Here is a 22,606-nt window from a genome sequence, read left to right as displayed (position 1 = left end):
CGTCACGGGGAGCGTTTACTGGTGATTGGTTGAAACAGGCCAATCAGGATGCTCTCTGTCTTACACGCGCTTCATGAGGCACACACGCAAGGTCTCTCTCCCTCCGTTGCTCTGCCGCGCGCTCGCGCTACACGGTTTGGAGCACAGTCTCTTCTGTCTCGCATGCGCGCTCTTGCTTGCGTGCTCAAATCCCGGGAGTTTGAACTAATTTGCGAGCCGCTATCAATATGCGGGTGACTTCCAGAACTTCCGGGAGACTTGGGATGTCTGTATTTTGCGTCTCGAGCATCAGGTTGCGCAATCAGTTCGCTCGCAACATAAGTGATGGATTAAAATAGTGCTACCGCAGAAATATTAAATTAAAACGGTCTTTACAAAGCGAAGCACTAAATATAAAGGCAGTTAATAACAGCAGCAGTAAATTATTGTTTTTAGTCACTGTACTCAGTGGTTTTCAGCGAATGTTTGTGCACTAATGCATCATTTTTCCTGTCTTTTTAATCAAGCCTGTTAGCTTGCTGCGTACCTCCACTCCGTTCTCTTTATATAGCATTTGTCTACTATTAAGTTTTAATTGTTTTTCAAACGCGATCTACTGCGGCTCTATGTTCACACGCTTGTTTTCAGTCTTTCTATATTTATTTTTTTACAAATTATCCTTATAATTCAATTAATTTTAAATAAAAATTTAATGAATTATATATTTGAGATGTTTTTAGTTTATATCTTCACATCTGAACATGTCTGTAAATTTGTTTTAACAAAAATTGTGTTAAAACAATATGTTGGATATAAATGTTTTTTTTTTTTACATTAATCATGGTTGTCAACTTGCCATCAGCAATTATCATTAAAAACAATGCAAATATTGATATTTGTAAAACTCAATGTATGGCTTTTGCACTTTTTAAAGTACACTTTTACACATAAATATGCTAATTTAGGGTTTTAGGTAACACTTTATTTTACGGTGTCCTTGTTACATATGTTACATGTACTTACTGTAGTAATAACAGTAAATTATGCATAATTACATGCAACTAACCCTCAACCTAATCCTACCCTATTCCTATAGTAAGTACATGTAGTTACTTAATATTACTCTGTACTTAAATATATAATTACACTGTAACAAGGACACCTTAAAATAAAGTGTAACCGGGTTTTATTTAGTCATAATAAACAAATCCAATTGAATTTATCCGATTAATCGAAAAAATAATCGTCCGATTAATCGATTATCAAAATAATCGTTAGTTGCAGCCCTTGCCTGAAGCAATATGGTACAAGCACCACACAGGTCCTGAGAATGAATTTCAGTCAAGAGCTGCACCACCTTTTTACCAGATGTTAAATGCACAGAAACACTGCTGCACTGTATTTAAATAGAAATTATTTACATTTTCAGCGTAAATACGCCTCGTTTGTGTTCAGATCAGACTTACAGATTCCACCTAATTCGCAAAACACAGCACTATTTGCTCGGCACATTTTATTCTGAATGCAGATTGCATTCAGTACTAATTTTATGGGCACATTTGCTCAGTTACATGTTTGCATAATTCCCTTACTTGTACCAGGTATGTGTTAGCGTGCAATTCCATTTAATAGTACTGAAGATTTTATAGTTTTCCATTTCCTGAATTACCATGGAGGATATGAGTTGCAGCAATGGGCGTTATTTTGTTGGACTTTCGGGTGGATTGTCTGTCAGGGTAAATTTTTATGAAAACATTTAGCAAAGAATAAATTCACCAGCTGTCTTATTATGGAGCATTCAGGGCCATTCTTTAGCTCACTTACATCGTCCTGAACCGTATTTAGCCTGCATTGTAATACAATCTGTTTCTCCTCAACTAAAGTATAATGGGAAATCTAATCATGGCCTCATGTCAAAACAATAGGAGTCTGAAAAAAATTTGATTATACCAACCCCCGCATATATTGCACATCACCTCCACAACTCCATGGAGCTTTGCACTGACAGAGAAACCTGCTAATCTAAATGCAAAAGCTTGCACAGAGGTGCTGACCGTACGGCCATGTGGGGTGGGGGGAGGGGGGTTTGTGATACAACTGTCATTATTCAGGCTATTACAATGCTAAACCTTCCTCTGCTGTGACCCCATGGCCTTTGGCCATTTAGAGCAGTTATTTCTCAAGTGATTTTGCTTCAAGTCCCACATTGGACATCAAGTGGTAACTCAACACAATACAAACATATATTATATTATATAAGGGTGTAACGATATCCTCATGTCCCGATTATATTATTAAATTGTATTGGCTAGATTTGCTACTGACATATTAATTTGTGCTAAATAACTATAAAGATTGATTGGACAACACAGCCTTTCATTTCCGCAACAAAAAATATATATTTATTATATTATATTATACGATCTACTGGCAGATGCATTTGGGTATATGGGCTGTCAAGTTAACATTAATTTAATGTGTTATAATTATTAAAAAAAAATAACAGTGAAAATTAAGGAAATTAATCATTGACTGACAGGCCTAAACTATTTGCATTTCACATTGTTTTCCCTGCTGTGACCCTTTCAGAAGGTTGAGAACCACTGGTGTAGTTTTATTTTGTGGTGTAATTTGTGTATATGTGCACATGTGTACTCCTGAACAGAACTGAATTGAACTGTCTCTCTCATTACAGGAAACAGGATGGAGGAGAGCCTTGCATCTCTAACACACTAGATCCTTCACTGTTCCAGCCATCACTGCCCCACACTGGCCCTGCGTTCCTCAAGGTATCACAAAGCTCCTGCCTGCCTGCATGCTGAGAGTCCTTCCATCCTGCCAATGCTTGACTTCTGCTTGCTGAGTCTGTCTCACCGCCTCTGACCCATCTGCTCCATTACTGTGAGCCTGTGTACAACTAATACTGATTTGCATGAGGCCAGAGGGATGATTACGGACTTTTCTGTTTGTATTAATACACATGATTGGCATGCCATGCAGTTAAATGAGAGTGATGTAATTAAATGTCAGATGCTATTAATTAACAAATGTCAGGCCAGTTTCTCAGTTACACCCCTTATTTCATGAGACAAACTAATGCCTGTCAAAATAGTATTGATTATGAAAGGTCACTTATTATTCAGTGACTTATAGCTCCAAGGATTCAGCTTTGTGAACTAAAACTGCTCACGTGACCCTTTAAGTAACAGTTCAAACAAAATGAAAATTCTATTATCATTTACTCAGCCTCATGTTGTTCCAAACCTGAATGGTATTAAACATTAAAGGAGAAATTTTAAAAAATGTACTCTTTTCCAAGTGGTTACAATGATCAGGGATTTAACCCATTCAATAGCTTTGTGTGCGAAACTGACTGATTGAAGTCGAAGTGACCGGATCGAATAAGTGAGTGTGAAATCTGTGAATCATTCAGGCTGGTTTTGTGAACAAGATCAGTTGATTCATTGTAAAGATCTGAGTCAAAAGATTGATTCTTTAAATCACTACTTCTCTCAATAACTTTCATGAAGCAAATAGACCTATGTTTCCTATGAAAAATGACTTCGGTTTTGTTTCTCTCACAACGCTTTCTTATGACTCCAGAACACATGGAAGCAAGAATCATTATGAATTTGGGATGCTTTAATTATGATTTTTCTGCCATTTTGGAGGTTGATAGCCACAGTTCTCATTCACTTTCATCATACTGAAAATGGGCAGGATATTTGTTAAAAAAAAATTCACCTTTGTTCCATGAAAGAAACAAATTCATTCAGGTTTGGATTTCATGAGGGCGAGTAAATGATGATGTAATTTTTAGTTTTGAGTAAACTAACCATTACATTTTTTATATCCAAATGCCTTTTCTGCGGTGCATCACTACAATCAGTTCACCAAACGTTTTTTTTTTTCATACACAGTTAGAGCATGTAATCAGCCTCTAAAATACACCTTCAAGTGTTGAAGCTTCAGTGCTTGTGCTAATGACTTACGCAGCCAAACTTGTGACTCATGCATGAATTTCAACTGCATGGATGAACTTAAGCTGATGGAAAGCTAAAATCTATTTTTTAATAAGAAAATAGTTTTTTATTTTCATACTGAGCTACTGCACAAATCAAATGTATTGCTTTTTTATATCTGCTGATCCACAAATCGCCTATCACTCGAAACAGGGTCCTGAGAGAAATAATACATGGGCCCTTTAAACCCTTCTTTAAGTCAAATGTTATTAGTTTCATTGTTGAGCCATGTTTAGTTTGGAATTTTTTGTCGATGTTGGCGATTGTGTCTGACAAAGTTAGATATGAGGGTCAGGTTGTCAAAGCGCAGGGCTAAAGAATAAGATCCTTTGTGTATTGTGTGCAGTGTGTGTAAGTAGTTTGAGTGATCTCGGTGTGTGTGTGTAGGAGATTTTCGGGCTTTTAAACTCGGTGAGCTCAGCTTGCGATTAAGAGGATAAAGTTTAGGTGATGTCAGAGTCCTTAACTGCATCCACAATTCTGCAGCATAGCTTATAACACAACAGAGGGTAATCTCTCGTGAATGAAAAGAAAAAGAAAAGAGTCTTTGGAGATCATGTCCAGTCATTTGTTAGTCAATTAAATTAAAACAAAAATCATATGAATTTTTGAGTCTACCATATGGTAAATGGAAAAGAATGTGGAAAAGAAGCATCATTCCATATTTTCGAGGCAATTTTACTGCTCGTAAATATGTTTTACAAGCAGTTAAACTCGTATAAATTATATGTTTATATTTTCTTGGTTGTGTTTATATTAAAATTTTTGGCCAAAAATTAACATTCTATCATTACTCACCTCCATCATTCCAAAACTATATGACTTCAGTAAAAATAAAAGTGTTTTGTTGTGGGGGGTTTTCAGTCAATGCATGGTACACTGTAAAAAAAGTATTGTTGCTTTAACTTAAAAACGTAAGCTACCTGGTTGCTTTAAAGTGCCACTATTATGCTATTTTAAAGTTTCCTAATGTTGTTTTGGAGTCTCCTACAACAGGTTTACATGCATCAAAGGTCAAAACAAGTTTCATTTTCTCATAAATCTTTCCTCAAAGTAGTGAGAACGACAGACAATCTGCATTAATAGACACAGTTTTAGGTAATAGTGGCCCACAGCTGATTAGCAGAAGTATTTCAGTAGTAATAATGTGAGTTAGCCAGTTAGCAGGAGACCTACACAATATACAACTCAAAACTAAGTATTTTGAACACCATCTTTCAAGAGCAAGCGGTTTGCAAATCCTGCATTGAATTCCGAGATTTGAGAAGCAGTCATCAGTAAAATAAAGGGAACACTGCAAAAGTTTAGGATTATACTGCTGTTAATTTTAACCACTGATTCTTCACATGCTCGTCCTTGGGCAGTGAAAAAAAAACTGCCTTTACCTTCACATTATAGAGCACAGCTTCTTCTGGACATGATGCTGTCCAGTATCCACAGGAATCAGCTGCAGTGTTTGAGGTTCAAGTTTTCCCTGGTGTCTGCGTGCACAATAAGTGGGCGGGCAATATGCTAATGTTTCGTCTTGACGTCACAACGAAACGGCTTAGGATTCGTTTGAACAACCATTCATTTAATTGACTCAGAGTCGACTCTTACTTTTGAAAGAATAACTTTATATACGGTGCACTTTCAGATTTAAAACTTTGCAGGATGTTTTCATTTACTTAGAGCTATGTTACACACTACATAAAAGGTCATTTTCAAAAATCCATAATAGTAGGGGCACTTTAAAATTTTGAGTTCATTGAAATTAAAATTTGTAGTTAATACAGTGCAGTTCCCTTTCAAGGGAACTTCGAGCTGCGTTTGAGACGCGGTGGGAACGCTCTGCGTGATTGCGTCATGAAGCACGTGTAAAATCAGTCCAATGGAAGCCCGATACGTCATGGGTGACGTCATAGACCAGGAAACTATAAAGCACCCTTGAAAACAGACCGCGACAGCTTCTGTTGTCTTCAGCAAGCGCTCTCTGTGATTCTGTCCTTGTCTATTTATTGTTGTTTGTCAAGCCCAATATATATATCACTATCTATCATTATGGCGAGCAAAGCAATATTATAGACGTTGTGTTGTTCCCTGCCCTCGTTACATCACGGGTGGGGACATACATCAGCTTTTTGTTGCTGTTTGGGAGTGGAGCATGCAACAGTCATTTCTCGAGGGATCTGACTGTGCATTGCGAGAAGCTGTCCGTGAGGACGCTCCGCTCCCGCCTGGCGTTCTTCGAGGAGGACGGTTCGGTTCGCGTTCCCCGAGCGGGTCTCTCTGTTGTCGAGGCTCGGAGACGGCTCGTATTTCGGGGTTCGAAAACGGATCTGACAGCGGGGGTTGGGACGGGCTCCGCCCTTTCTCAGCTTTCACATGCCAGATCTAGTGTGCTGCGATTTCCAGTTCCGAGGAATTGGTATCGTTAGTGTTTTGTTTAAAAAGAAAGAAAACAAATACAAATCTTTATAAAAAGGCAGATGTTTGAGTTTTCAATGAATAAATTTTCCAGCTCTTAACTCTGTTGAATAAAGAGGAGCTTTTTTAAAGAAAAAAAGGAGGTTTTATCTAGTGCTGTTGCCAGTTAAATATTTACTGGCCAGCTGAACATTATGAGATTGAAAATAAAGAAGAGTTTGTTAGATGAACTGTATCTTAAAACAGGAAAACTCTGTATCTCAGCCTCCTCGTCGGGGACTGTGGTTTTTCCCTATCTCCACACTGAGGTGTCGAGATCGTGGAATAAACCGGTTTGTATTTTATGTGTTTAATCCCCAGATGTCTGACTATAGTAATGTTTGGGTATTAAGTATCATAGTATGACATTGCCTCGGGTTAAAGAGACGCTTGCGAGCTTTCTCTCTCCCGAGTCGGCGTTATCGTTATTAACCCCGACGTTACCCACCAGCCATCTTAATAATGAATACATTTTTATTAGGCAGCGCTGGTGGGTAGAGTATATAAGGACATGGATGAATGTGAGGGGCGACTCTCTGAGGAGGGTCGCAGCGCTGCCAGTTCGGTTGTTTCCTGCTGGTGGCCGCAGAGTGATATATATGTATATATATATAAGTTTTTCTGATATAAAGATAAAGGAAAATAAAGATATAATTATGTCTGTTCTTCTGGACGCTCCGCTTTCAAGAAAACTAAGAAATAAACCATTCAGCGGCGTTCCAGAGGTTTCTTCCTCACCAATCTAATGTTCCTGAGACGGCCTATTATGCTCCTCTCAGCACAAAGTGCAAAACAGAGCGTCGCCATTCGGGCTCCTCCGCAATTGAGGGGTACCTGGGTGGCGGTCGCAGTCTAGCCAGTTAGAGACATGCAAGATCTGAGGACTGTTTTATCTCTAAAATAGCTTTGACAAAGAAGAAGCCCTGACGCCGAGGCGATCAGGCTTCTAAGGGTGGTCCCCTCTGGGGTAGGGACGGTTTTGAGAAATCGTTTCTCCTCAGCGCCCTTTGGGGTGCGACTCTCTGAGGAGGGTCGCAGTACTGCCAGTTCGGTTTCCCTGCCGGTTCGCCGTTTCAGGGCACCAAGGTGTCAGTGTCCCCAAACGAGCCTTCAAATAAGAAAAAAGAAGAGCAGTCAGTTCGGTTTCCCTGCCGGTTCGCCGTTTCAGGGCGCCGAAGTGCCTGCTTTTTTCAACGATCCTCCGAGGAGGGTCGTAGGAACTAAGCTAGTTAGAGGTAGGCAAGATCTGAGGACTGTCATCATCTCTAATAAAGCTTAGACAAGAAGTCCTGTCGCAAGAAAATGAGGCTATCAGGCTTCTGAGGGCTCCTCCGGGGCAGGGACGGTTTTGAGAAATCGTTTCTCCTCGGCGACCTCTGGGGTGCAACTCTCTGAGGAGGGTCGCAGCGCTGCCAGTTCGGTTGTTCCCTGCCGGTTCGCCGTTCAGGGCACCGAGGTGTCAGCGTCCCCATACGATCCTCCGAGGAGGATCGTAGAGCGGTCAGTTCGGTTGTTCCCTGCCGGTTCGCCGCTTCAGGGCACCGTAGTGACTGTTCAACCAAGGGACGGTTTTGAGAAATCGTTTTTCCTCTGGGGTGCAACTCTTTGAGGAGGGTTGCAGCGCTGCCAGTTCGGTTGTTCCCTGCCGGTTCGCCGTTCAGGGCACCGAGGTGTCAGCATCCCCATACGATCCTCTGAGGAGGGTCGTAGAATGGTCAGTTCGGTTGTTCCCTGCCGGTTCGCCGCTTCAGGGCGCCGTAGTGACTGTTCAAACAAATCCAGAGGCCAGTCTTGAGAGACTGGTTCCCCTAGTAAATTTCTGGCAGCGTGGAAACTACTGCCACATATTTCTCAGTGGGTCCTGCACACTATAGAAAAGGGTTTCAGAATTCAGTTCGGTTCTCGTTCGCCCAGATTTCTAGGGGTCCTCCTCTCATTGGTGGATCCCGAGCAGGCTTTGGTTATGGAGCAGGAAGTACTGTCACTTCTGCAAAAGGAGCTGTAGAAGGGGTTCCTCCTCCCAGCAGACAGCCATTACTTCATTGTTTCCGAAAGAGGATGAGGGAGGTTCCCGAGGTTTGCTTTCGGGGGCGAAGCATACCATTATCGGGTTCTTCCATTCGGCCTAGGTTTATTACCCCACACCTTTACAGTATGCGTGGATGCAGCTCGGGCTCTTCTGAGACTTCAGGGCATTCGCGTATTATACTACATCAATGATTGGTTGTTCCTAGCTCAATCTGAGTTTATGGCAGTTCGGCATCGAGATGTCGTTCTGTCTCATTAAGGATGTTGGAGTTGCCTCTCAACGCCAAGAAGAGTGTGCTCTGAGGACCACTTTTCTAGGTGTAGAAATTCTTACAGCCGTAATGGGGTATAACTAGGCCAGTCACTTACTGTGAAACAGTTTCAGACGGGTGGGTCTCATGGCAGTTGCGTCCAACGTATTACTTTTGGCCTTCTGTTCATGAGACCCCTGTAGTGGTGGCTCAGGACCAAGGGGTTTTTCTCCGAGGGGAAATACGTTTTCGCATGATCAAGGTCACGCGGCTATGCTTTCGTGCTTCGGTCATGTGGAAGAACCTTGGTTCCTCGCCCAGGCCCAGTGTTGGGGGCTTCTTGTCGACGCATATTGCTATCGACGGATGCTTCCCTCACAAGTGGGGGCGATCATGAGTGGTTGCTCGGCGAATGGCGGACAACACACTGATGGTCTCGTATATCAGAGCAGATATCCTGTTGAGGCAGGGGCTGAGGCCCAGAGGATTGGAGACTTCACCCCGAGGTGGTGGAGCTTCTTAGGGAGAACTTTGGTCTAACTAAAGTCAAGTCGACCTTTCACATCGTTTGTACAACGCATTGCTCTATATGTTTCCCCCTCACACAGCCAGCTCTTCTCAGACTGGATGCGATGGTGCAGGTGTGGCCGAGGCTGCACCTGTACGCATTTCCCCCGATATCTATGCTCCCGGAGGTTCTGGAGAGGGTTCGCCGGGAAGGGGCTCATCTGCTACTAGTAGCCCCGTACTGGCCGACTCGAGTTTGGTTCTCGGACTTTGTCTCTTCTGGACGGCTCTCCCATGGAGATTCCGTTCAGGAGGGACCTGCTGTCCCAGGCAGGGGGCACGATATTTCACCCTCGACCGGAGTTGTGGAAACTGTGGGCCTGGCCTCTGAGGGGGCCAGGCTCATAGAATCCAGTCTCTCGACTGAGGTCGTTGAGACATTCTCCATTCCAGAGCTCCTTCCACGAGAAGACTGTATGCACTGAAATGGAAATTATTCTCCACCTGGTGTGGTGAGCGTCAGTTAGATCCTGTTAACTGCCCTGTTGGTTCAGTTCTCGATTTTCTGCAAGACCGTTTCTCTGCTGGATTATCTCCTTCCACCTTAAAAGTTTATGTGGCGGCTATTTCGGCCTATCATACCCCTCTGGGGGGTACTTCTTTTGGGAGAGATCCTCTGATTACTCGTTTTCTCCGTGGTACATTGAGGTTGAGACCTGCACTGCACTCTAGAGCACCGGCTTGGGATTTAGCCATTGTACTTGAGGGTCTGGCTCTGGCTCCCTTCGAGCCTATTGAAGAGGTTTCAGAAAAATTCCTCACTTTGAAAGCTTTATTTCTCCTTGCTATTTCATCTATCAGGAGAATTGGAGATTTGCATGCCCTGTCGGTTGCTCCGTCATGTCTGGAATTTGCACCTGGTATGGTGAAAGCATTTCTATACCCTAGACCGGGTTATATTCCTAAGGTCCCAGTTAATGTTAGGGGCCCAATAGTGTTGCAGGCCTTTTATCCTCCACCTTTTAATACCCCAGATCAGGAACAACTGAACCTGTTATGTCCAGTTCGGGCATTGGATGCCTACGTTCACAGAGCTGCCCTGTGGCGTAAGTCAGAGCAGTTATTTGTATGTTTTGGGTCACTCAGAAGAGGGTGCCCTGCATCTAAACAGGTTATGAGCAAATGGATAGTCGAGGCTATATCATTGGCTTATGAAGCGGCCGGTCAGCCTTCACCTATGGCTGTACGGGCCCATTCTACAAGGAGTATGGCGGCCTCTACGGCCTTAATTTCGGGTGTTTCCCTTCTTGACATTTGTAATGCGGCAGGTTGGTCCTCTCCACATACATTTGTCAGGTTTTATGACCTTGACCTCTCCACTCCTGGGGCGAGGTTGCTTGCTTCTTAGTGTGCGCAAGGACTTCACACAGAACGGGCATTTGTCACTATGGCGTAGTGGGTATGGGGTTCCCACCGCGTCTCAAACGCAGCTCGAAGTTCCCTTGAAAGGGAACGTCTCAGGTTACGTATGTAACCCTGGTTCCCTGAGAGGGAACGAGACGCTGCGTTTGCCTGCCATACTTCCTGCATGCCCTGATCGACTTGCTTCAGACTTTTTCAGAAGCTGTCGCGATCTGTTTTCAAGGGTGCTTTATAGTTTCCTGGTCTATGACGTCACCCATGACGTATCGGGCTTCCATTGGACTGATTTTACACGTGCTTCATGACGCAATCACGCAGAGCGTTCCCACCGCGTTTCAAACGCAGCGTCTCGTTCCCTCTCAGGGAACCAGGGTTACATACGTAACCTGAGACGTTTGGTTTAATAAATAGAAACTCAAAATATTGTGTTATCTGAAACACATTATTTATCTAAGTTGATTTGACTAAAGATAAAAAGTTGTGATAACAAATCATGAAAATTATTTTTTACAAAATGGTTTTAACATTCTGAAGAATATATTATTTTGTGTTTAGCAGAGGAAAGAAAGTCATACAGGTTTGGAATGACATAAGGGTGAGTAAATGATTTCACCCCCCAAAGATTTGTGTGAACTATCCCTTTAAATATCAGCTTTATGCCAGATGTTTCTGCTGAAATTAAATATAAGTACACTGTAGATACAAATGAGACAGTTGTTGGCAGAGTAAAAGTATAAAGTAATAATATTAATGTGGAGTGTGGTCAGATAAACGGGTCTGAGAATTTGATGAGAAATGTTTGAGTTCCTATTGAAATCTCTGAAATTTGATTGCAGACGTGTGTACTGTATCTTCAGGAAATCCAGCATCGTTGACATTGTTGAGATCTCTTCTGAAGCTCTGAATAGGGCATACCTGACCTAAAATTATGGGATCTTTTTCTCAGGAGAAAGAGTCTCAATTATCTCTCCATTTCATCTCGTTGTCTAACATTCAAGATTATAAAGATCTCATTTGTGCTTATTCTGTTGGTTATGGGTTTATTTGTGATTATTTGTCTCTTATTTGTACTTATTCAGTTGGTTCATTTTTCCCAATTCATCTACATTTGGCAGGTTTATCAAAAAGTAAAATTTGGACCCTGCACATAAATAATATTTGACTGTAATAATTTTACAAATATCCACCAAGAGACGTGTTTGTGCAACTTAGTTGCAATGCCAGAGCAGTTCTCCACTGGATTGTGCTTTGAGCAGTTTGATGTCATTTACATAAGAGACTGCCACGTCAGAGAGGATTTTAGTTTTACGCGCCATCTAATTCTGACCCAGTGTGAGATGCAAGTCTTTTTTCGCCTCTGACGTACATGCTGCAGGCCTGAGACGCCCTTCTGTAAGGCGCTGCTGATTGAACGCTAATGGGAATGTCTCACCATTCTTTTTTAATTGTTTCGAAAGCACTAAAAATGATAACACACAGTAGCAACAAAGGCCTGCAGTGTTAGCGTGTGTTAGATCAGCTGTAAAACAAGGAGCATATGGGGCTGCCTGCTTCCATATGACACCCCTCTGCTGTAAAGAGAATGGACACTAGCAACTTATAACTGAGATGATATGCAGCACCTGCGAAGATCTAAATTAAAATAAATGTCACAAAGTCATGATGTGGAAGAGCTACAGTGCTCACGGGGCCTGTCTCACATTTCCTCTTCCTTTCCCCTATAATTTCCTTTTGCTGTCCTCTATCTAATCTCATAAAAATGTTGAAAAGCCCCAATATATATATATATATATATATATTAAAAAACAAGATCCTATGTATCCATACAGGCCTGCGACACTGCTTGAGAAACACTGTTTTAGAGGATAGTGAGCTGCTCTGGAGAGAAGCACTGCTTTTCTGCTAGTCTAATAGCAGCATCTTCTAAAGTTAGATAAATTTAGTTTAATTTGTGCTGAGCTGAGGATGGTCATGGACAGGACAGAGAGAGAGAGACTGACTAGAGAATCACATGAAGGGGATTATTAATTAAGGATTGGCCTGATTTCACAGTGGAGATAATGCCTCTGACATCCTTGTGCATCAGTCCAGTAAGCCCATCAGTATGCCTTTCTCTCTCTGAGCTCTGTTGAAAGACAGGACGTTTTTCTCCACATTTTTGTCTAACAAAGTTTCAGTGAAGTCCACTTTGATCACCCCTAGATTGTGCAGATATGACTTTAAAAAAAGAAAAAGAACTTTCTCCTCAAGAAACAGTGGCCACAAAATGTCATTACATTCAGACTAACTTCAATTTGCCGAGCCATTTTTGCTTTTACAAGCAAAAATTGTGTACCTTTTTTAAGGTGATTTTTAGTGGATGTATGTATGAAGATTTATTTATTCAAAAATACAGAAAAAACAGTAATTGCAAAATAGTATTACATATTAAAGTAATTGTTTTCTATTTAAATACATTTTAAAATGTAATTTGAGATGACAAAGCTGAATTTTCTGCGTCATTACTCCAGTCTTCTGTGTCACATGATCCGGTAACACTTTAGTTTAGGGTCCAATTCTCACTATTAACTTGTTGCTTATTAACATGCATATAGGCTATTGGCTGTTTGTTAGTACTTATAAAGCACATATTAATGCCTTACTCTGCATGACCATATTTTACATCCCTTAATCCTACCCAATACCTAAACTTAACTGTCTTTCTAGCTATTAATTTTAATAAGCAGTAATTAGGAGTTTATTGAGGCAAACATTGTAGTTAATAGTTTGTTAATAGTGAGAATTGGACCCTAATTTAAAGTGTGACACATGATCCTTCAGAAATCATTATAATATGCTGATTTGTTGTGCAAGAACAATTTTAGTCTGATTATTTGTCTTTCTTTTAATAAAAAAAAAATCCATTGGTATATTTTTGTTGTTATTTGGCCGAGGCTAAAACAGAGATAACCGCAGCTCTTTATCATTTCTTTTAAAATGTATTCACAATGTCTCTTTAAGACCAGTTAAATAGATTTGTTCATTTCTGCTGATCCCTGGAGGCATTTCCATTTCCAAATCCACTCGCTGACTTTAAGCTTTATTAGAATAGACTGCCAGTTCTGTCTGGCAGGTTGGCATGAATCATAAATAACTGAAAAAAAAATTCCTCAGAACATTTTGGAAAAATCTACTCACTTTAATCTCTACAGTAAGTCACTATAGTTCAACCCAAATGTGCTGATTCATCTGTTTGCATAGCCGTAAAATAACAAAGATTTATTTCTGGGTATATTTGAGCTACTTATAACAGTAATTTTTTTGTACGATTAATTAAGGATTGGACAATTTATTGTCCACCTCTTGTAAAATATATGATTATTCAGCATCTTCAATGAGTCCAAGCTATGCGAGAAGATTAGCTTACAATGTAAACTAATTAATATATTCATGATCTTAGTCTTTTTAGAACATGTTGTACCAGTGCAAAGTCAGTATTACTTTTGATTAAAAGGCAGTTACTGATCAAACAAGGTTGTTACATTTTAAATAGATCAAATATTTTAGTGTATCAGTGGTTCCTGGAAATGTTGTGAATTGCTTTTCAGGCGAAAGTCATTAAAGATCAGTGGGCAGGCTCTGCTGAAATCTCCAAACAGAGTTGAAGAAGTGTTAAAGGCCGATCAGAGTTTAAACGGGACAATTCACTCAAATAATGATGCCAGCAAATTAACAACAGCCGCTGACATAATAAGCAGTCAGTCTTGCATATCTCCTTTACACCCTCTGAGACACCGTTCATCATACTTTTCTGGCAAGCCTAGCCTATACTGATTGCACACTTAGGTAACAGCGTGCTTTAATTGAGATTTTGTCCCAAGACTCAGTGGTCAAATTAGCTATAGGACGGCCTCTGCATGTTGATCACCTAGGCATTACTTCACTTTAGCCAAACTCATGTCTTTACCTTTATAAACTATTCTGAGATCAGAAGAACAATTTTTAGTTTGGTTAATGTGGCACAAACCTGTGCACAAAGAGAAAATTTGATCAACTGTTTCCTCACAAAAGTCTGTGTACTGAATTCGTTGTATTGACAGGTGAACGTGATTTCACTGAGTGCAACAACATTCTAATCAACCAATCAGATTTGAGGGATACGTTTACAGTTTATGTGAAATTTAGGCTTACAATCAGGATTAGGTGCTCCTACATAAGTATTATTCACCATTTCATAATTTCCCCCTGATTTTAGGGATAAGTAATGGGTAGGGTCAAACATTTTGGACAGAGATGTTGTTCCTGAATCAACAAAATATGTTGATCCAGGAACATGTCTTACTTGGCAAAATCACAGTGAATGACATCCATAAAAGAAAACAACCCTGTTTAAAAAAGTGGCCTTGTCTTCTGGTCTCCAGTCACACACCGGACTAGAAGTGCTGCGCCGCACCTCAGACATCTCACAGGTAGCGCACACCAGACGCGTCATTCTGTACTCGTGATCTCAAATTCAAGATGTCAGGCTAAAACAGTAGATCTAATCACAAGAATACAGGAAAATTTCACTTCAAGAATGAACAAAGTGGCATCAATGAGTTTGAATTTAGGTGTTTGAAAAAACTGTGCAAATGGAAAGAGAAAGTGTGACCTTATGGTTACGACTTTAATGCACACTTCTTGTACTGTATTTATTCTGCTCTTACTGTGATTTTTTGACGCTTCATCTTTTGTGTGAAGTACAATAAACTTCATACAACTCATCAGTATATTTTTGGCCATCATTCGGACGGGGTCTAAGTTACTCTGCTACAGCATGCTTGTATTAATAGTGGATAAAAGCAAGATGACAAATAAGTTATAACCGTAATTAAACAAAACTATACCTGTTCTATCTCCATACAGCATATATTATCTGGCTCTGTGGGCATTATTGTCCGACTCCGGGTCGAAATGAACACAGCTACTGAGAGTTTCTGTTCTGATATTTTCATTCCGTGAGATGAGATTGTCTGCCAAAAGGGATACACACACAAAAACGACACGTTTTTGCACACCACCAAAAAGTGGCAATTTAAACATGCTGTAAAAAATTATCTGTGAGGTATTTTGAGCTAAAACTTCACATACACACTCTGGGGACATCAGAGACTTATTTTACATCTTGTAAAAAGGGGCATAATAGGTGCCCTTTAAAGACATGATGCTTCTCATCCAGTGTGCTCCCTTTACGCTTTGTTTACGCTAATGTAAGATGCTCCTGGTTGGAGGACATCATTTACTAATCATAACCCGCCAAATTGGCTAGTAATTTAATACGCGTTACACGCCACGACTGATTTTTACATACATTTGGCAGGTTGGCGGGTATTAATTTCAAACCCTGGTTACAATATTGCACTAGGTTTTGGAACAGACTTGACGAGTCAGTACGACTCTGCTCAGGCTTGTCTGACTGAAAGAACAGATCCAAGCTCAGCTCCGTTTTATCCTGAACCCCTCCCAGTGAGAGAAAGAAAAAGTACAAGACGGAGAGAAAGCTAATTCTGTAGGTATGCAACGTCTCTTCTACAACTCAGTGTTCCCTGAGAGAGGAAAGACTCCAGAGCACCTGGAGTTAAAGGATCTTAATGCTTAAATACACAATTAGACTTCAGGTTACAGACATGCACGCACCTCCCAGAGTACACACTGCAGTCTAGTGCTGCCCTGCTGGAGTTTTCTCACTTGATTGACATGGAACCTGCTGGAGCTCTCTGGGCTGAATGTTTCTTGTCACTTCTAAGGACAGAGGACTTTGTAGCTTTGCAGCCTCCACACCATATTTTGCTTTTTGACAGAAAATTTCAAATAGAGGTTTTGGATTTTACTTTTTGAAAAATGGCTAAAAGTCAGAATTCACAGCTCAACCCACTGCAAGTGACAGTTACTCATTGGAAAAGACCTGATGGAGTAAGTATGTGAAATCTGCAGTCTAAACTAAAATATTACATTGGATATACGCTGGGAGGTAAATATCTGTTCAGCACACACAGGGGGAAAAAGTAGAATTTGAACAAAATTATTCTTAATAGTTAATTCTGCACTGCAAAATATTGCTAAAACCAACAGCAAGTAAACTGTAAAAAAAAAAAAATTTTACTTATAATAACTGATTATGAGTGTGAAGAGAGCAGGATATATTTGATTTGTGCAAGTTCTGGCATTTCAGGATATATTTCATGCTTACGTGACACATTTACATGTTTCTTACAGAAAAATATCAAAGGTTTTCCTTGTGCAGCGATTTTTAATGCAAGCTAGAAAAGAGAAAATGGATTTCCTCCCATCACTGACAGAACTGCTATCAGTGTAAACTAACATGCACTATAATTTTGCTGCAGATTTGTCTTTTCAAGGCTAATCACTGTCCGTCATATTCAGTTACCTTTATTTTTATCTCAAGATCAAATGGATTTAGCCTTTAAAATGATCCTCACATCCATACATCTGCTATATGATTTTCCCCCTATGTTGCAGTGCAGGTTAATATATGTAATATATATCAATATTACTGTATTATATCATTTCATTATATTTACAATATTTCTGTTATCCAATAGGTGTTTGTTCGTCTGTGTATGTTTGTTTAGGGAGGATACTAATTACTGTGAACCATAAAGTGCACATTGATTCAGAGTTTAGTAGTATTATTAAATGACTTTACTATCTGGTGTTCGGTTAGTCATTTGGCTAAAGAGGCCCTTTGGTAATGTGTTTGTGGTGCAGGACTCTTCTGACCTCGTGTCAGTGGTATTTCACCTGACGTGGTTCAGTTTTCTGAAGTTTGTTTTCAAGACAGCAGTAGGGTTTGTTTGCCGATGGTGGAGGACTCACACAATGTACTCAACAATGTGCTAAAGGACACAAAGTATTTGTTCAAGACTGTGAGAAATTCATCCAGTCTACAATCTCCACAGATCGAAGATAATTGTTTCCACTCACGTTCACGTTGTCTCTGGGTCTGTCCCAAAGGCTGGACAGAACTCTACTGTCTGTGTCTTGGAAGTTCTCCAGGCTAGAATAAGCTCACTAGAGTCACATCAGCTGTCAGATAAGAACATGGTAATGCGTGTGGGAATCAGTCAAAATGAATAATGAGAAGTTTTAGGAAACAAAACAAGTGCATTTGAGATGTAGAAGTTAAATATTACACGTGTGCCATGAATTTTAATAATTTGCCTCAAACTGTGAATGCCTCTGTGTCATATTGCTAATTGGCATATGCACATGGGATATGATTACAAACTACTACAGCAGCCAATTATAACCAATTATAATTTTATGCAATTATAATAAACTTCATAGCTACAAAGACAATCAGCATTTTTTTTCCAAATATGAGAGCCTTTGAATAAGTTATATATCTCTATACAAAATCATGCCGCCATCAGGCTAAAGAGGAAATGCCAGTTCCACTGTATTCTGCATGAGTTAGGCCAAAACTAACGTTGCCACCAGCCGATATTGAATGCACTTGGCCGTAATAAATCATGGAAGGATCCAAAAACACTTTCATACTCCTAAAGAAGGTTGTGTTAGTGTTAAAGTGCCCCTATTTTAAAGGTTCCTAATTTAGTTTTGGAGGTCTCCTACAATATGTTTACAGGCATCCAAGATCAAAAATCACTTTAATTTATCATACTATACATTGCATTATCACTTCTTTTCTTGCAGTGTAATGGTTCAAACAAGGATTCCAGATTCGGTCTCTCTAAACCCGTCTTTTCTGAGAGCCTACTCTGCTCTGATTGGTCAGATGGCCCTGTCTGTTGTGATTGGTCTATAGCTTACAGCGTATGTCGGAAACGACCATTACCATATCTGAATTTCAGCTCTGGGGCTTCCTCAGCACTTGTATGCACAGAGATACGAACAGTAACAATGTTGTCGGTTTGATCATATCAATTCGAGCCCGAGTCCTCATCCTTTGGTAGTGCATGTAAAGGGGATATGCTCTCACAGTGCAGAAAACAACGTCTTATCAACATGTAAACAACACAAACCAAACTCTTCCAGGCCTCAGCTACAACTACAGTGTTTGAGAGCGGGTCAAAGTTTGTGGGCAGCCAATAAAGACCATTATGCAAATTGTCGGAAAATTATGTACGAATAACTGACGACTCGTTTCAGGCAGTTCAGAATCGGTTCTTTCCTTGGGAGACAATAACTCCATTTATTGTTCACTTTGATCTTTGAAAGTTTGCAGCCCTTTTACATTCACAAACAGCTACTGTACATTACACAGTACATGAAATGTAATATCTGAAAAAGCATAATAGGGGCACTTTAAAATCTGTATTATGTGAAAAAAAAAACTTTCCATCCCATTAAAAAAAACTTTTCTATGAGTTTATTTATATAAGTTAGTTGATAAAGTTAACTGGCTAATAAAATGCATTTTGTTGTAGGAGTATCCCTGCAGTCTGAGTACTTTAAATGATGAGAGATATGTGATATATTTTCATTAGGTGTGTGTATCCCGCACTGCAGTGTGTCGTGTGTGTTGTCAGCCACACCCCTCTCACATCATGAGAATGTAATCTAGGGGTCAGCTCTGAACTCATCTCATCTCATTTCATCTCATCTCCTCTCCTTTCTTCCAGACTACTGATTTATTTGAAATGATTGAGAAAATGCAGGTAACGTGTTTCTTTTACTTTTCTCGTTTTGTCCTCCCCTCTGCCTTTCATCTTTGATGTAGAGACTTTCCATTAACCCCTGAATCAGCTGTCTTCACTGGCTACATAGTTGCACTTGCATGTCTTTTGCTGTAGTTGAAGGTCATCCCAGTAAATAATGAGGACATTTATTCATTAAAAACCATAAGGATGACCCCGGGGCCAGTCATTTACCCAACCAGCGATGCACTGACACTATACTGTATCTTATGCTCGTTGTTCATGTGCATGTGAAAACGTTTGTTGTTGCAAACAACATTGCTTGTATAAATATGAAAAATATATGATTTTTTAATTATAAATCTGATTACATTGCAATTATTGTAAACTAAACCTAATTTATGTAATTTTGAATTTGCAATTTGGATTGTAGTGTTAAATTAAAAATATAACCCTTTTTTGAAGCAAATAATTTTTTATTCTTTTATGGGGCAAGTTAAAGTTATTTATGTGTTTATTATAAATACATATTACAAAAAATATATTTATTGTTGGGCCCTGATTATCACAGTCTTGCAGTTGCCAAATCTACAATGAGAACATGATTTGAATTTGTGGAGAACAAACTAGTCCCTATCTACGGTGCTTAAAAACAAGATCCTGCTGTTGAGTACACAGAGACATATTGATCTTAGACATTTGATATTACTGTTGTTATCTCTAACTTAGGACAGACAGATGTCTAACGATAACAAGTGCACTATATGCACCTTAATGTTTCAGAGAACAACATGGCATTGAAATTGGATCTGATTTACTGTTGGGTTGCTTCTGGATGACATTATACAGTAAAAGAGAAGCTCAGCTAGACGTGCAGGATGTTTTAATCGACAAATGTGTTGGTATGTATATCACAGTTGGTCTGCTGGAATTCGTCATCAAATAGGTCAGACATTCGATCTCTGTTGCATCTCAGTGCAGCATTTCAAATCTACAGCAGTTCTCAGTAGGGTTTCTTTTTTTATCTTCAGCATTTTAGTTAAAGAAGTGGACAAATGATTTGATATTTGCAACTTCAGGATTTTATATTTTGTATAATGGCTGTAAATAGCCTTGTAAATATTTGAACGTCTTCTCCCTGCACGCTCACAATCGTGCTTTGATCTTGTGTTCCACTGTCTGCCATATTCATAAAACCTGATTAAAGAGAATAAAAAACAGTTCATTATCTAAGACTGATCTTAAGGCTGATCTTTTTTTCTGTCTTTCAGTTTGTCTACCCAAAGTAATTTGCTCTTTTAAAATGTTGTTTAAAAGCATGTGAACTTTCTTTTATTAAGATTTTATGGTCTTTCATAATCTTTTTTATGAATGTCCCATTATGCCGTTTAACTTTTTTCATGCATTCTTTCCCCTGGCGATTGCCTGTTTTATCCTTGCACTGATGTTTAATCTTGTGTGGATAATTTTAGTCTCTTTTTTATTAATTACATAATATTTTCTTGTAAATCATCCTTTTAATGTGAAATAATTTCTCTTTCTCTTGTACTCTTTAAGTACAAATTACATTACAATAATTACATTAATTAGTATTTTTTAAATTTTTGCTAAAAGGGAATTTGCTAAGATTGCATTGTTCCGCTAATTGCTTTATTTTACCCTTTATTTTACAATCCTGTTCCCCATGTACATACTATGTACTTATTATAGTAATTGTAATAACTAGGTACTTACCCTGAACCTAACCTTAACCCATGTAGTTACCTTATATTACCAAGTACTGTTTTAGGTGAATATCCTGTAAGTACATGTTGGTGCACGTACTGTAAAATAGTGCAACCATTATATTAATTTAAATTCCAAATACCATGCATAAAAGTGAATTGCTCCTAGGAATGATATTCCCATTGTGTCTTTCTTAAGATGTATATTCTTGTCATTTGTAAACTGTTATTTCCTTTTCTTTTTTAAAAGTATAATCAGATTCCTCTTCCTGAGTAGATCTAACCAAAGTGTTATTTTTGCTTTCACACGTGAGCTCACAGGCCTGCTATAGGGCTCACAGATTCTTTCTTTTTATCTTTCAGAGCAACAGAATGGATGAGCAACGAAGCACTCTTCCTCCTCCTCTCAAAGTATGTTCACCTCACCGGCTCTCTTTTGTCCCTGTACACACGCACACTCACAATAATACAAAACACGTATTGTCTGAGGGCCACGGGCTGCTGTTTTATCTGCGGGCAGACGGCTTCAAATAGAAGAGCTGGTTATCAGTCAAGCTGGTGCATCTAGTTTTCAAAGACATCCGTAGCCCACTTTCCCTTGCACTAATGGAACTGCAATCAAATAAGATTAGCTGGTGCTGAGCAATATTCTCTGGCCTGAGGCCTCATTGCCTGTAAAGAATCAAACCGATTGTACCATGTACAGTTAGTGAGTTAGTTCTCTTAAATAAACCAGCAGATGAGCAAGCAGTGTGGTTTTTGCTCCTCGGGTCATTGGAGTTTAAAAACGGTCTGTTGCAACCAAATGAATCCACTGCATAATTCATGTTTTGAACATCATTTTGTTACAGACTGAGGAAGACTACATTCCTTACCCCAGCGTTCATGAGGTAAACCAGTTCAAAATAAACAGCTGACAGAAATTGTTACTGCAGTCGATATCTCAGTGGAATTTACTGTGGGCTTGCACGATTGACTGTCAACGTAATTGTTTTTCTTTGCTGTCTCTGTCAGGTTCTCGGCAGACAGAGTCCATTTCCCTTGATTCTGCTGCCCCAGTTTGGGGGTTATTGGATTGAAGGGACCAATCACAAGCTGAGCAATGGGATTGACCCGGAGCAGCTCCTGTCTCCCACCTCACGTTTCAAACTGGAGTGCAACAACACAGCTAAGATCTACAGGAAACATTTTCTGGGCAAAGTAAGGATTTGTTTAAACAAAGTAATAGTTCAGCCAAAAGTGGTTAATCATGTCATCATTTACTCACCTTCATGTCATTAGAAAACTGTATGACTTTCTTTCTTGCATGGAACACAAGAAGTGAATTTTCTAATTAAAATAAAAATGCAAAAAATATCACCGTAAAACTGTCATAAAATGGTCCATACATGTATTATATTTCCATATGCACTATATGTTTCAGGCACTATAAGTTTTCACTAAAGACATTTGATAGCTTTGTGAGAGGAACAGACAAAAATGTATCATTATTAATATAAGTCATTTTTAACTGCCATTCTGCCCTAGCTCTACTCGGCATGTTTTTGAGGGTGTGTTTACACTTGGCAGTTTTGGTTTGATTAAAAGAA

At 39.6% G+C, this 22,606-nt stretch overlaps 1 protein-coding gene across 11 annotated transcripts in view; it reads left to right on the top strand.

Moving 5' to 3' along the window:
- rap1gapa (RAP1 GTPase activating protein a) overlaps positions 1-22,606 on the top strand; it is a 105,125-nt gene that overhangs the window by 51,146 nt on the left and 31,373 nt on the right. For 9 of the 11 annotated variants that reach the window (XM_056268149.1, XM_056268141.1, XM_056268146.1 and 6 more), the window contains 5 exons: positions 2,675-2,768; positions 19,279-19,314; positions 21,381-21,428; positions 21,869-21,907; positions 22,032-22,217. In XM_056268149.1, coding sequence (XP_056124124.1) covers positions 19,297-19,314; positions 21,381-21,428; positions 21,869-21,907; positions 22,032-22,217 — 291 coding nt within the window. In that variant the 5' untranslated portion in view covers positions 2,675-2,768; positions 19,279-19,296. Of the gene's footprint in view, positions 1-2,674; positions 2,769-16,373; positions 16,586-19,278; positions 19,315-21,380; positions 21,429-21,868; positions 21,908-22,031; positions 22,218-22,606 lie in introns of those variants that run through there. The other 2 variants (XM_056268142.1, XM_056268145.1) reach the window with 2 other exon arrangements.

The sequence above is a fragment of the Rhinichthys klamathensis genome, unplaced genomic scaffold, assembly GCF_029890125.1.
Source record: "Rhinichthys klamathensis goyatoka isolate OS25496 unplaced genomic scaffold, OSU_Roscu_1.1 h1tg000269l_1, whole genome shotgun sequence".
NCBI lineage: Eukaryota > Metazoa > Chordata > Actinopteri > Cypriniformes > Leuciscidae > Rhinichthys > Rhinichthys klamathensis.
This window is presented reverse-complemented; position numbering and strand designations above follow the sequence as displayed.